General features: G+C 36.6%; 1 protein-coding gene across 1 annotated transcript in view; it reads left to right on the top strand.

Annotated features, from left to right (window-relative positions):
• DTWD2 (DTW domain containing 2) overlaps positions 1–10,629 on the top strand; it is a 112,362-nt gene extending 101,733 nt beyond the window's left edge. Inside the window, exons 5-6 of the mRNA XM_030317032.1 lie at positions 3,587–3,715; positions 9,564–10,629. Coding sequence (XP_030172892.1) covers positions 3,587–3,715; positions 9,564–9,734 — 300 coding nt within the window. The 3' untranslated portion in view covers positions 9,735–10,629. The remainder of the gene's footprint in view (positions 1–3,586; positions 3,716–9,563) is intronic.
• Positions 10,630–13,370: the final 2,741 nt, after the last annotated feature.

Genomic DNA, 13,370 nt, shown 5'->3' with positions numbered 1-13,370 from the left:
ATATTAAATATATATTTAAGATTTAATGTTAGAGAAGAAAGGAAGGCATTATAACAACAACTGTTTCCAGGAATTCAAATTTTAGGCAATTCAGGGAATCATTGGCAAAGACTGAATGCAGGATCTAGAACTGGAAGAGTTGGGTGTTTCTAAAATGGGAGTTATAGTGTAGGCTTAGAATCCATACCAGTAGAATTCTAAACCCGGCACTGATTTTCCTGTTCCTCAAGAAGTTACAGCAAGAGTACTCAAACAGTCTAAACCCTTGGAGAACCAAGTTCCAAAAAGATCAAAATTACTGAAGTGTTCTTTGAATCAGCATGGCTTCTAATATTTGGAAATTAAGTTTCTATATAATATGATATATCAGTATTACAACAATCATATATTATAACTTGAAATTATTAATATATAATTAATTGTATTGTGATATGTAATTAATATATAATTATAGTTAATAATATATATTATATGTAATCTTAGGATTAGGTTTTACACCCTCAGGTCCATGTATCTGATTTTTGTCGATGAAGAGGAACTGAGAAGCAAAATGACCTTATTGAAACTAAGTGGTTAGCTATTGTCAGGTTTGATATAAAAATCCTGGTCTTTCCATAGAGCCTCATACTTTCATCAAATTTTAATTTTTTCTTTTCTGAGAATTGTAAATTTTGCCTCGGATTTCCTTGAACTTTTATTTAAGAAGACAAGTCACTTTCTGAGCACCTGTGTGGTTCAGTTCGTTGAGCTTCCAACTTCAGCTCAGGTCATGATCTCACGGACTGTGGGTTTGAGCCCTGCAATGGGCTCTGTGCTAACAGTTCAGAGCCTGGAGCCTGCTTCAGATTCTGTGTCTCTCTCTGCTCCTCCCCTGCTCATGGTCTGTCTCTCTGTCTCTCAAAAATAAAGAATAAAAAAAAGTTAAGGAAAAAAAAAAGGCAAGTCACTTTCTGACAAATTATTATTGTGCCTATGACTTCTCAAGAAGATGGATTGACAGGATTTCTTTTGTTCCCACTCATCATATCAAATGTGATGAAGGTGATACAGCACATGTGCATAATAGACATTGTGAGAAGATCCCATTAACGTGCTATATAACATGTCTGTTAATCATAGTACAGACTTTAGTTATTTACTCTTAATATATCTGGTTACTGGATAATTCCTGGAGAGATAATTTGTGAAGGACATTTTGAAGTCTTCTAACACTTGATAAATTTCAGATTCTGAATTTTCATGCAGTCATGTGGGCCATGGTAAGAAGTAAAGCTCCTCACTGAAATAAAAAACTTCTTCTTAATTTATTTTTATATTTTTTAATTTTGGTTTTTCCAAACTTATTTTTTAAAAATCAAATTTGTTCCAATAAACAAAAATCACTGTGAATTTTTCATGTTTCCTAAAGATTTTGTTGTAATCAGATGTTTATTATAAATTTCTCCAGTGATGGAACTGAATATTGAAAGCAGTAGTTGGCTGTGCTCAGTTTTCTAGTTGACCCTGATGACATATCAAAGCAGTTGGTAATTACAGTTAATCAGCATTATGAATTATTCTTACAGTTTTTTTAATCATGGGCTTTCTTTGATCATTGCAGTTTCTCAACCATTTTTCTCCATCTCTTCCCTCCCTCCGTTTTCCATCTTTTTACGTTGGTAGAAATGCAGAGTGATTTTAACTAAAATGTTATTAAATATGTTTTAAAGAATGTATTCCAAAATTAAACACATTCTGTAGTGAATCTTTTATTATTTACTATGTATGTATGTAAATTTATTTTTTGAGAGAAAGAGAGCATGTGAGTGAGCAGGGCAGGGGAAAGAGAGGAGAACAGAGGATCCATAGTGGGCTCTTCACTGACAGCAGAGAGTCCGATGTGGGGCTCGAATTCATGAACCATGAGATCATGACCTGAGCTGAAGTCGGACACTTCACCACTTAACTGAGTGAAGCACCCAGGTTCCCCTGTAATGAATCTTTTATGATGCCCACTTTACTTCTCTCCCTCTCCCTTCCCTTCCCCTTCTCTTCCTGTCCTCCTTATCTTCCACCTTCTGAGGAGAGAAAGGATACAAGTTGTAAAGAATTCTTGGGACAAAATGCATTCAGAGAAACAAGGGAGGAAGAGGACTGAGGGACAAGGGTCCAGAGACGGGACAGTTTTAATGCTGTAAAGGAATGAGAGACTGTTAGAACTTCAGAGATACCAGAAAATGAGAGACAACACCTGATTTTATTAAGTGACTACGTGGTAAGAGTTAGACACCACCCCCTCATTCCACATGTTTACATATTTAATGAGTAAAAACTTAAATTTTTACCTACTCACACATCCTTAAGTGTGATTCTTTTCACAGTGTGGGCTAGGAATACGGTTTTATGAGTGTGAGATTACTTGAGTTTCATTTAATTAAAATAGGAATCAAAAGGCCAGAATGTTGACATTTGGTTTTCTATTGCTTTTCCCATTTCTGACTGTCAGTCATCAGGTGTCAGTCACCTATGTGTGTGTGTGTGTGGGCACACACATCTCTTTATACACACTCACCCCCATACAGGCATACCCCTGTCAGTCTATATTAAGAAACAATGGAAGACTAAACCATACAATAAAAAACCCAGTTGTCAATTCTCCAAAGTGATTAAATCATTTTCACTTCTACCACAGTGCGTGAGGGTTTCATTTGCTCCATATTCTCCCCATTTGGTGGTGGTAGTCGTTTTGATTTTAACTGTTCTAGCAAGTGTGAAAAGTTATATCATTGTGATTTTAATTTGCATTTAGTCGTGTTGAGCACTTAAAAAATTTTTTTTTTAATAATTTATTATTGAGAGACACAGAGCATGAGCATGAGCATGGGAGGGGCAGAGAGAGAGGGAGACACAGAATCTGAAGTAGGCTCCAGGCTGTGAGCTGTCAGCACCAAGCGAACATGGGGCTTGAACTCATAAACCGTGAGATTATGACCTGAGCTGAAGTCGGCTGCTCAACCGACTGAGCCACCCAGGTGCTCTGTGTTGAGCGCTTTTATATGTACCTATTTGCCTTTCTTATATTTTCTTTGGTGCGGTGTCTTCGCACTTGTGCCTCCTGGGAAGGGGTTATTAGTCTTTTAATTTATGATTTGTAGTAATTTGCATATACTCTGGTTATATTTTCATTGTGAGATATATGTGTAACTGTCCTCTGAGTATTTAACAATAACAATAACTAGAGGATATTATGTATAGAAGATATTAATACATTTAATATTTTTAAACTGGCGATTTTGGAAGGAAGTGAACTAGTATTTAAAACACAGACTTTATAATTTTTTTTAAGTTTATTTATTTATGAGAGAGAGAGACAGCATAAGCAGGGAAGGGGCAGAGAGAGGGGGAGACACAGAATCAGAAGCAGGCTCCAGGCTCTGAGCTGTCAGCACAGAGCCTGATGCGGGGCTTGAACTCTTGAACTGCGAGATTGTGACCCAAGCTGAAGTCGGACGCTCAACCGACTGAGACACCCAGGCACCCCCACAGACTGTATAATTTTAAATTTAAAACAAAACTTACATTCTGTTTTTCTGTGTTTTGGTTTCAGGTGCAGTTAAAAACTAGCGTTTCTAGTCAGTATGTAATTCGGACACAACCGACTAATAGGTGCCTTTCTACCCTGGAATGTGCAGCTGCTGCTCTTTCCATTTTGGAGAAAAATGATTACATACAGGAGGTATGTCTTTGGAAGGTTATATTGTTTTTGAAAGTAAGCAGTTTGGTTAGATTTTATCTAGAAATTTAGAAATGCATAACCTATGAAATTTGCAGCTCCAGTGTCAAATAGAGCGTATCTGTAATAGAAATTTGTGTACTGTTATAACCTTCTTTCCCCCTCTGGTGTTTTTCTGTGTTAGTTCAGCATCCAGATTGCGTTATTGAAATATTCATTCTAAGCTGTGCAAACAGCATTTATAATAAGCTAAATTGCCTTTAAGTAGCACAACATTAAATACAGTTTTTTTTGTTAGATTTTTCTTTTATTATTTTGTATTTTTCTTTTAGGATTTTGTGTTTTCTTGTACACAACTTTTTTTCTTTTTAATTAAAAGGACGTTTTACAGCAACTTTTTTTTTTTGCATTGGTGCTTTTGAGAATGTACCAACTTTCTGTGTATCTTATTAACTACTTGCTGAGAGCATAAAAAAAGACAAGTTTTTGAGAAAAAACACCTGCAGAATATGAAAAGGTTATAACCTGCAATCATCATTTTATTTAATTTCCATGAAAGCCTGATGATTTCATATATAATTAATCATCAGTAAAGAATAACGTTCAATGAGCCCACAAACGTCTTAGTCTTTTGGAGTGTGTAGGAAACTGCACTTAAGGCCAAAGAAGAAAGAATAGCAAAATAAAAAATTGTTAGGGTTTTTTAATCACCGAAGGAAGGTTTTCGATAAATACAACTTGAGAAGATAAGTCAGAGGATAATGAGCGTAACTAAATGGAGTTTTATAACTCTCCCTTCTGACGAGCACACACACACATAGTACTTATTCCTGCCTTCTTTCTCTCTCTCTCATTATACACTATGGTTACTATCATTATAAGAATGTGCCTTACTCATTGAGGAAATTTCATTGATGGATAAAAGCTCAGGTCACAGTAACTGAATTGGTTACCAAGAAAAAGAACAAAAGACCCCCAGAACACGGAGCGTGGAAGAATGCCAGAAGCAAGCCTTGAATTGCTTTTTCCCTCTTCCCTACCCTAAGCTATGGAAAATGCTCTGCAGAGTTGGAGGCTTTCCTTCTTTTGAAAGAAGTAGGCTTTCTTGAGTAGGTTTTTTTCCTATGTGTATCTGTGTAAGTAGACTTTGTACTGGGTCTAGGCAATTTCTCTTTCACTGTTCTCTCTCCTTTGAGAAAAAAAAAATCATGAGGGACCCTAGATCTTTATTCCAAATGAGCAGAGAGTGTTCCCTGACTTTCTCCCTCCACTGTAACCTTGCCATCTGCTCCCATGTACCTAACCATTGACATAGCGTTTAATACACCTCTATAGTCCTTTCTCTTTTTTGTTTATACCTTCTTGAACACAGATAATATACTGTTTCTAGGTATCTTATTTTACAGCTTATTTTACACTATTGTTTAAACTTGCTTTCTGCACAATAAACTTGCACTGTTGTTTAAACTTGCTTTCTGCACAATCTTTGTAGTTTCCTTTTTGTTGATGTAAAACTTTAGATTAGCCAACATCAGACCAAGGACCCATTAAAAGCTCAAATCTTGAGGGGAAAAAACGTAATATTCTTTGGCTTTGGATTTGAAACTTTATCTCCTCTCCTTCTCTGGGTTCTGAAAAGAATTGTCTGTGGATTTGTATGTCTTATTTCTACAATTGGTACCAGATCTTTACTTAAGTTCTAAACAAGCTTTAATGTTCTTAGCGGTGGTGGATTTCATAACATTGTAATACAGCAGGGCTAGGGTTTGGGATGGCGTTTGTCCCTTCCCAGTTTCATAAGATATATGATTCTGGTATTAGTCAGTGTCCCGTTGCAGCAGGGAGGCTTATCTTATGTTCTGAGTATAATGTCTGATAACAGGCAAAGTTCAAGATACAGAAGGATGACAGGATTTGTCGTCTCTTCAGCTTTTGTTATTGTTGTCTGTGGATCAAGCTGAATATGAAATCCCAAAGTCACGGTGAGGTCCTGAAGTTCACATTCTGTTTGCTTTGGTCACCAGGAGTAGTCATACTTTAGTGACCAGGAGTAGAAAAAGGATGTTTGGCAATCAGACGTGGGATTTGGAAGGTGCTGATAAGATTATTGGCTGGAGCATGAGCTGAAGAAATGCATAATGGACCATCCCACATTGCTTATTATTCCAGCTGACCAAAAATTAGCTTTCTCGGTGGAGAATCCCAAGTCCAGCCTGTTCACATCTAGCTACAATTTAAACAAAATACCATTTCATTCCCCTGGGAAATACAATTACCAGCTGTTCTGAACTTAGGTGTTTTCTCTCCTTTCTGGGGAGGAAAGATATGACACACGTTTTTTTCCTTGGTAACCTTTTTTTAAGGGGTCTCCTAATGAAACACCAATACAGTGGGGGAGAGTGGTAATTCTTCAGCTAGCTTTATTCTATGGAGGTAGATAAGGCTCCTCAAAATAAAGAGCTTGGCGTGGAATAGCCTTCTTAGTCTGCTGATTCATCCTTGTCCTTTCTTCCTGAGCAGTTTTTCACACACTCTGAGTAGCACAGTGTGAGCTTTGAAGCAGGTTTGAATTAAACCTTCATCACTTACCATCACCACTTTGTGCCAGTGGGCAGTTCATATAATCTCCTGTGCTTGTTTGCTTATCTATAATACACCAGAAAGAGTTACCTCTTACTATTGGTGTGAGAATTGGATGGAGTAATTTTTGTTAATCGCCTGACACCAGGCACTCCAGAAGAATTAACCCCTTTGTTCTTTCTTGCCCGCCCCACCCCCCCACCACACCCCTGTTCTTCCCCATAAATTGACAAAAGTTTTGAATTAAAGATTGGTGATTTTCATTCAGTTACTATAAAATTTACCAGGGCTTTTCACACCTTGGAAAGCTCAAGCTTGGGTATTTTTTAAATAATAGAACCGTTTCTGCTTATGAACCTGTATAGCTAGATGTGGTAAAAGCTTTGTGCGCAGTCTAAGTGCCAGTAGTTGGTAATCATGGGCCGTCCAGAACTGTCACTTTATACCTGCGGACAAAAGGGTTTAAAAAACACTGATTTCGCCCCAAATAAATTTTTAGAAACAAACTTATTTTTTTGTTCCTCTGAACAAATATATAGCTTCACGTTGCCTCAGATATAATGTTGTTAGTTTATACAGAAGCAGTATCGCTTATTATCATGCAGTGTGCCGAACATGTTAAATGCATCCTCTTAGTCCTCTTAGTGTAACTAACCTAATAATGATGTCGTAAGGTTGACAATGTTTTCCTCATTTTATAGATGAAGAAAATGAGGCAAGGAGAGATTTATGTGGCTTATCCTGGAACACCTAGCCAGCAAGTGATTACATCAGTCAAGACAGGCCAGATGCAGCTGCAGTAACCTAACACTCCAAAATCAGAATGGCACAACACAACAGTGGTTTGTGCCTCTCTCTCACTGTCTTTGGGAGATTAGCGGGATGACTTGTGCTCGCTGCAGTTGCTTAGGGGCCCGGGCTGATGGAGGCACTGTGTAGACAGGTCATTCTCCTTTCATCAAGGAAAGCATAAAGGGAGGTGGTAAATTGTATGTGCTTTTCGAGCTACTGCCCAGAGGTGACACATGTTATTCGTGCTCGCGTTTCCTTAACCAGAGCAAGTCATAATGGCCATACCTAACATCAAAGGGCGTTTGGAAAATGTAGTCTGACTGTGTAGCAAGAAGGAGGGTCGGTCTATTTGTGAACAGAAGTATTGACGATCACACAGATGGAGTACGGGTCTAATCCAGATCTGTCTCCAAAAATCATTCTCTTAATTACCTCAGAGAATTGGTAGAGTCTTATCTTCAGGAGATAAAAGTTGAAGGCCCTTAACAATAGGAATATTAGCATTCTGTCCATTAAGAATCTCATGAATGTCCTAAATAGCAATAGAACCTTCCTTCAGTTGTCTCCATCTGTAAATGTCCTAGGTATGTTTTCTAGGGATGATGTTTCAGAATCCAGTCAGTCCACTATGTTTACTCAGGAAGGAAATATATAGTCATTTCCACATTCCCTCTCTTATTTGAAGAAATGAAGACATTAAAGGAAATTATGATAACATACAGATGGGGATTTCCAAGATAATGTCCTGCAGAACTTTTCCACGATGTTTATCTCTTACCTATTGGGGTATGTCAATTTGATTGCATGTAACAGAGCCTTTATTGTGGGGATTGAACCATGTATATAGAGGCTTCTTTTTCTCCTGTAAATAAGTAATGTGAGGTGAGCAGTCCAGGGCTGGGGATTTCTTCTTTCTTTCTGCCCATCATCATGTGTATTTGACTTTAATCTTTGTCTTTATTGCATTGTAGTCACATGATGGTTATCCCACCTCTAACAGTCCTGTTCCAGGCAGGAAGAAAGCACAAAAGCCCCTGCCTGCTGAGTCTGTCCCATTTTAAAGAGTGTTTCTGGAAGTCCCACCCAAGGATCTCAACTTACCTTTCCTTTGGGGACTGTGTCATTAGCCAGTTAGTATTACTAGCTGGATACATTGGCACCTTGAATGACATTTGGAATGATAAGGAAGAAAAGAATGAGTGTGGAGAAGCAACCACCAGTGACTGCCACGATGTCTGAGTTCATTGTAAAATTAAAACCTTTAAACTCTTTGCTGCCACTTACCTTGTATGTGAAAGGGAATAGATTTTCACGTAGACATTGTGACATTTTTGCAACTAAATCTATCAGTTTTTTTTCTTTGTTCCTTTTATTTCTAAAAAACAAACAAACAAACAAACAAACAAACAAACAAACAAACAGTTTCCTTAGTCACGTTTGCTATTGTTATTTGGAAGATTTAAATCAGGGGTCTCAGGCCCCAGGAAAGCATCTGACTCAAAATGTTTTAAATGCATGACATAGTGGGTTTTTGTTGTTGTTGTTGTTGTTGTTGTGTGTGTGTGTTTTTTTAAAAAATTATTTTTATTTTTGACCTTGAAAAACTTTAGGTAGGGCATTTGCTCTAGTTGTTTTTTAACTTCTACCATATTTGTTATCGTATGGGTCCACCCGGCTTAAATGTTTATGTTATATGGTTGGCTCTGTAGGTATTTGAATGTAGACAAGTACAGATACAGTCAGAAAAACCCCAGGTTTGGGTATCTAACTTGTGTGTAGTCCTTGGACCATTGTGAGAGAATTCGTAAACCTGTGAACCTTCATCTGATTGTTACAGGTAACAGGAAGCTTGCATCAGTCTGTGATTGAAACCAAATTAACTAATTTGTGTCTAAAGGTCTCTTTTACTCTATTTGTTACAGATTCAAATGTTATAATGGCAACAGTTTCTTGAGGTGTTTGAATGTATTAATGTATAAGTGTAGATTTGGACTTTAGTATCTGTATGGGAAATTAACTATTTGTGTCTTTTTACTGGAACTCCTTAGCAGTATGTAAGGTATGAGTTAAAAGAAATTGTATATTTGGATGTCATATATTTATATTTAGTAGAGTTCCTGTTACTTTTCATGGTAAAAAGCCAATAATAATAAAAATAAACATAAGGGGCGCCTGGGTGGCGCAGTCGGTTAAGCGTCCGACTTCAGCCAGGTCACGATCTCGCGGTCCGTGAGTTCGAGCCCCGCGTCAGGCTCTGGGCTGATGGCTCAGAGCCTGGAGCCTGTTTCCGATTCTGTGTCTCCCTCTCTCTCTGCCCCTCCCCCGTTCATGCTCTGTCTCTCTCTGTCCCAAAAATAAATAAAACGTTGAAAAAAAAAAATTAAAAAAAAAAATAAACATAATAATCCCTGTTTCTGAAGAAAAAGCTAAATAGAATATGATGATTTGTTACAGACCCTATCTTTTTTTATCTTCACAGACTTTGCTTCGCCCTCTTCAAGCTTTGTGCTCTTTCCAGCTGCAGCATGGTGCTCAAATTCGCCTCAGCAAGGAACACCTTCTGAAAAATGGATTATATCCTAAGCCAATGCCAAAGAACAAACGCAAGCTCAGGAAAATGGAACTGTTAATGAACAGTGTTAAAATTTAGTACTGTTGTTCCGTGGTGCTAGTTACGGTGTCTTCTGCTGATAAAACCAGGTGAAGTTCTCAGAAAATTTAAGTCTGTGGGTTTTTGGGTGTCTAGAGTGAGAGTTGCATGCTAAACTTGCCCAGCAGAAGAAGGAAGTCAACCAAATAGCCATAAAAAAGCAAAAAAAAAAAAAAAATTTCGCTGACCCAGTAAAAACCAAGGTTTCATACTGAGTTTGTTTAAAAAAAAAAAATGTGCCTCTAATACATTTTTCCAGATCCATAGTTTGGAATGTGTTTGAAATTAGTTGTTGAGCGAGGTTAGAAGGTTTTTTTGTTTTTTTGTTTTTTGTTTTTTTACGTAAAATGGAAAGAAATTATTGTACCTGATTGGGACAGTATTGTTTTCATGAATGTTAATAGATAATTAGGTGTATATAATAGAGGATACTTATGTCAATATGCAATATTGTACATAAACTTTATAGTTTGAAGTAATAATGATCACCAAGTAGTTTAGATTGAATTTATTTTTTTCATAGAATAGTATAGCACAATAAGGGAACTAAATAAATTACTTAGGTACTAAACTTGAACTCAGCTATTATGATTTAAGTGTTACTATTAATTGCCCCAGTTTTGTTGTATTAGGGTATACTTGGAATGTAAGATTGTATTAGTTTCAGGTGTTCACCATAATGATTTGATATTTATATACATTGTAAAAATAATCACTGTATGATAAGTCTACCTAACATCCCTCATATGTACTTAAAACATTTTTTTCTTCTGATAAGAACTTTTAAGAAAAACTTTCTTAGCAACTTTTTAATATATGGTATTTGTAATTTTGCAGAATTATTAACTACAGTCACCATGCTTTATAGTACATCCCCATGAGGTATTTATTTTATAACTGGAAGTTTGTGACTTTTGACCCCATTCACCCATTTTGCCCACCCCACAGCCACCAGCCTGTTCTCTGTATCTGTGAGCTTGTGTTTTTTTTTTTTTTTCCTTTCCTTTTCTTTTTTTTAAGATTCCACATGAGTGATATCAAATGATAATTACCTTTCTCTGTGTGACTTATTTCACTTACCATTATGCCCTCCAGGTCCATCCCTGTTGTTGCAAATAGCAAGATGTCATTCTTTTTTATGGCTGAATGATATTCCACTGTCTATATACACACCACATTTTCTTTATTCATCCGCCGATGTCTATTTAGGTTATCTCCATGTCTTAGCTATTGTAGATAATGCTGCAGTTAACACAGGTGCATCTTTTGAAGTTAGTCTTTTTGTTTTCTTTGGATAAATATTCAGAAATGGAATTACTGGATCTTACGGTATTCTGTTTTTTACTTTTTGAGGAACCTCTATACCTTTTTTCATGGTAGCTGCACCAATTTACATTCCCACCAACGGTGCATGATAGTTCCCTTTTCTCCATATCTGTGTCCCTTTTTATTTCTTGTCTTTTTCATTATAGCCGTTCAAACAGGTGTGAAGAGGCAGTTCTTTGGGGTTTTGATTTGCATTTCCTAATGATGAATGATACTGAGCATCTTCTCATATGCCTGATGGCCCATCTGTATGTCTTCTTTAGAAAAGAGTCTGTTCACTTCCTCTGCCCATTTTTTTGCCCCCTTTTTATTCAAATTGTGTGTGTGTGTGTTTGTGTGTGTGTGTGTGTGTGTGTTTGTTTGCTGTTGAGTTGTAGGAGTCCTTTATTTTTGTTATTAACTTCTTACCAATATCTGACATACAAATATTTTCTCACATCCTGGGGGTTGCCTTTTCACTTTATTGATGCTTTTCTTTGTTGTGCAGAAACTTTTTAGTTTCATGTGGCCTCACTTGTTTAGTTTTGTTTTTTTTGTATTTGCCTTTGGTGCCTGATTTAAAAAATCATTGCCAAGGCTGATGTCAAGGAGCTTACCACTTTTGTTTTCTTTCTAGTTTTATGGATTTCACATTTTACACTCGTCTTTAATCCATGTTGAATTAATTTTGTGAGTGGCATAAGATAGCAATCCAGTTTCATTCTTTTGCGTGTGGCTCTTCAGTTTTCCCAACGTCATTTATTGAAGAGACTGTCCTTTTCCCATTAAATGTTCTTGCCTCCTTTGTTATAGATTAATTGAGCATACATGTGTGGGTTTATTTCTGGACTCTATTCTGTTTGATGGATCTCTGTGTCTTTTTTTATGCCAATACCATACTATTTTGATAACTATAGCTTTGTAGTACAGTTTGAAATCAGGGAGTATGATGCTTCCCCCTTTGTTTTTCTTTCTCAGGATTGCTTTGGCTTTTGGGGTCTTTTGTGGCTCCTTACGAATTTCAGGATTGTTTGTTCTATATCTTTGAAAAATGCCTCTGGAATTTTGATATGGATTGCAATGAGTCTGTAGATTGCTTTGTGTAGTAGCCCTAATTTTGAAAAAGGTGCATGGAATTTTGGCACAGCACACATTTTTATTTTATTCATCAAAAAGGCTTATTGAGTGTGATAAACTAGTCATATGGAAACAACTGAAATAGAATATAACTATAATTTCAACAACATATTTTTCTAACTGGGGCTATTTAAATATTTTTTTGTGAACAAAAACTTTCAATTTCAGAGAGCAAATTTTCCCCACCCTTTTGGGAAAAATATTTACTGACATTTTATATACTAGTAGAGACATGTATGTAATATATATTTGTATCTAACTTAAATCTACTGCAGTCGTGTACCCATATTGGCAAGGAGAGGGGACTTTGTTTTCTTTATTCATGACTTCTAGAGTTTTTTGTATCCAGTATCAAGTTGTAAGGAAAAACTAAATGTGCGACCTAAAAGTAATCTTGTTATAAATACATGTGCATGTGTGATATATGAGTGGTTATTTCTGACCATTTTCATTCTTATTTATTTATTTTTATTGTTGGCCTAGATTAAGCCCTTCTTATTATTTTTTTTTTTTATGAAATTTATTGACAAATTGGTTTCCATACAACACCCAGTGCTCATCCCAAAAGGTGCCCTCCTCAATACCCATCACCCACCCTCCCCTCCCTCCCACCCCCCATCAACCCTCAGTTTGTTCTCAGTTTTTAACAGTCTCTTATGCTTTGGCTCTCTCCCACTCTAACCTCTTTTTTTTTTTTTTCCTTCCCCTCCCCCATGGGTTCCTGTTAAGTTTCTCAGGATCCACATAAGAGTGAAACCATATGGTATCTGTCTTTCTCTGTATTAAGCCCTTCTTAAAAGCTTTAATGCTAGTCAGAATGATAGTAAATGTTTGGGGAAACTATGTAGAAAATATTTTAAAATATTAAACAAAAGTTAGATTTCTATCCTGTATTATTGACTTTTTTAAAAATTAAAACACAGTTTGGCTCATTTAAAAAAATGTTTATTTATTTTTAGAGAGTGGGGGAGGGGCAGAGGGAAGTGGAGAAAGAGAATCCTCAGCAGGCTCCATCCACGATAAGCTCGATGTGGAACTTGATCTCACGACTTAGATCATGACCTAAGCCAAAAGGAAGACTTGGTTGCTTAACCAACTGAGCTACCCACTACTATCAAGTGACTATCTAGGTATAATAGAAAAGAAATAGTAATAATAATGTATAATGGTCTCCTAACAAATGGGTTAAAATAG

Source organism: Lynx canadensis, chromosome A1, assembly GCF_007474595.2.
Source record: "Lynx canadensis isolate LIC74 chromosome A1, mLynCan4.pri.v2, whole genome shotgun sequence".
Taxonomy (NCBI): domain Eukaryota; kingdom Metazoa; phylum Chordata; class Mammalia; order Carnivora; family Felidae; genus Lynx; species Lynx canadensis.
Note: the sequence above shows the minus strand (reverse complement) of the source record. Positions and strands in the feature narration are given on the sequence as shown.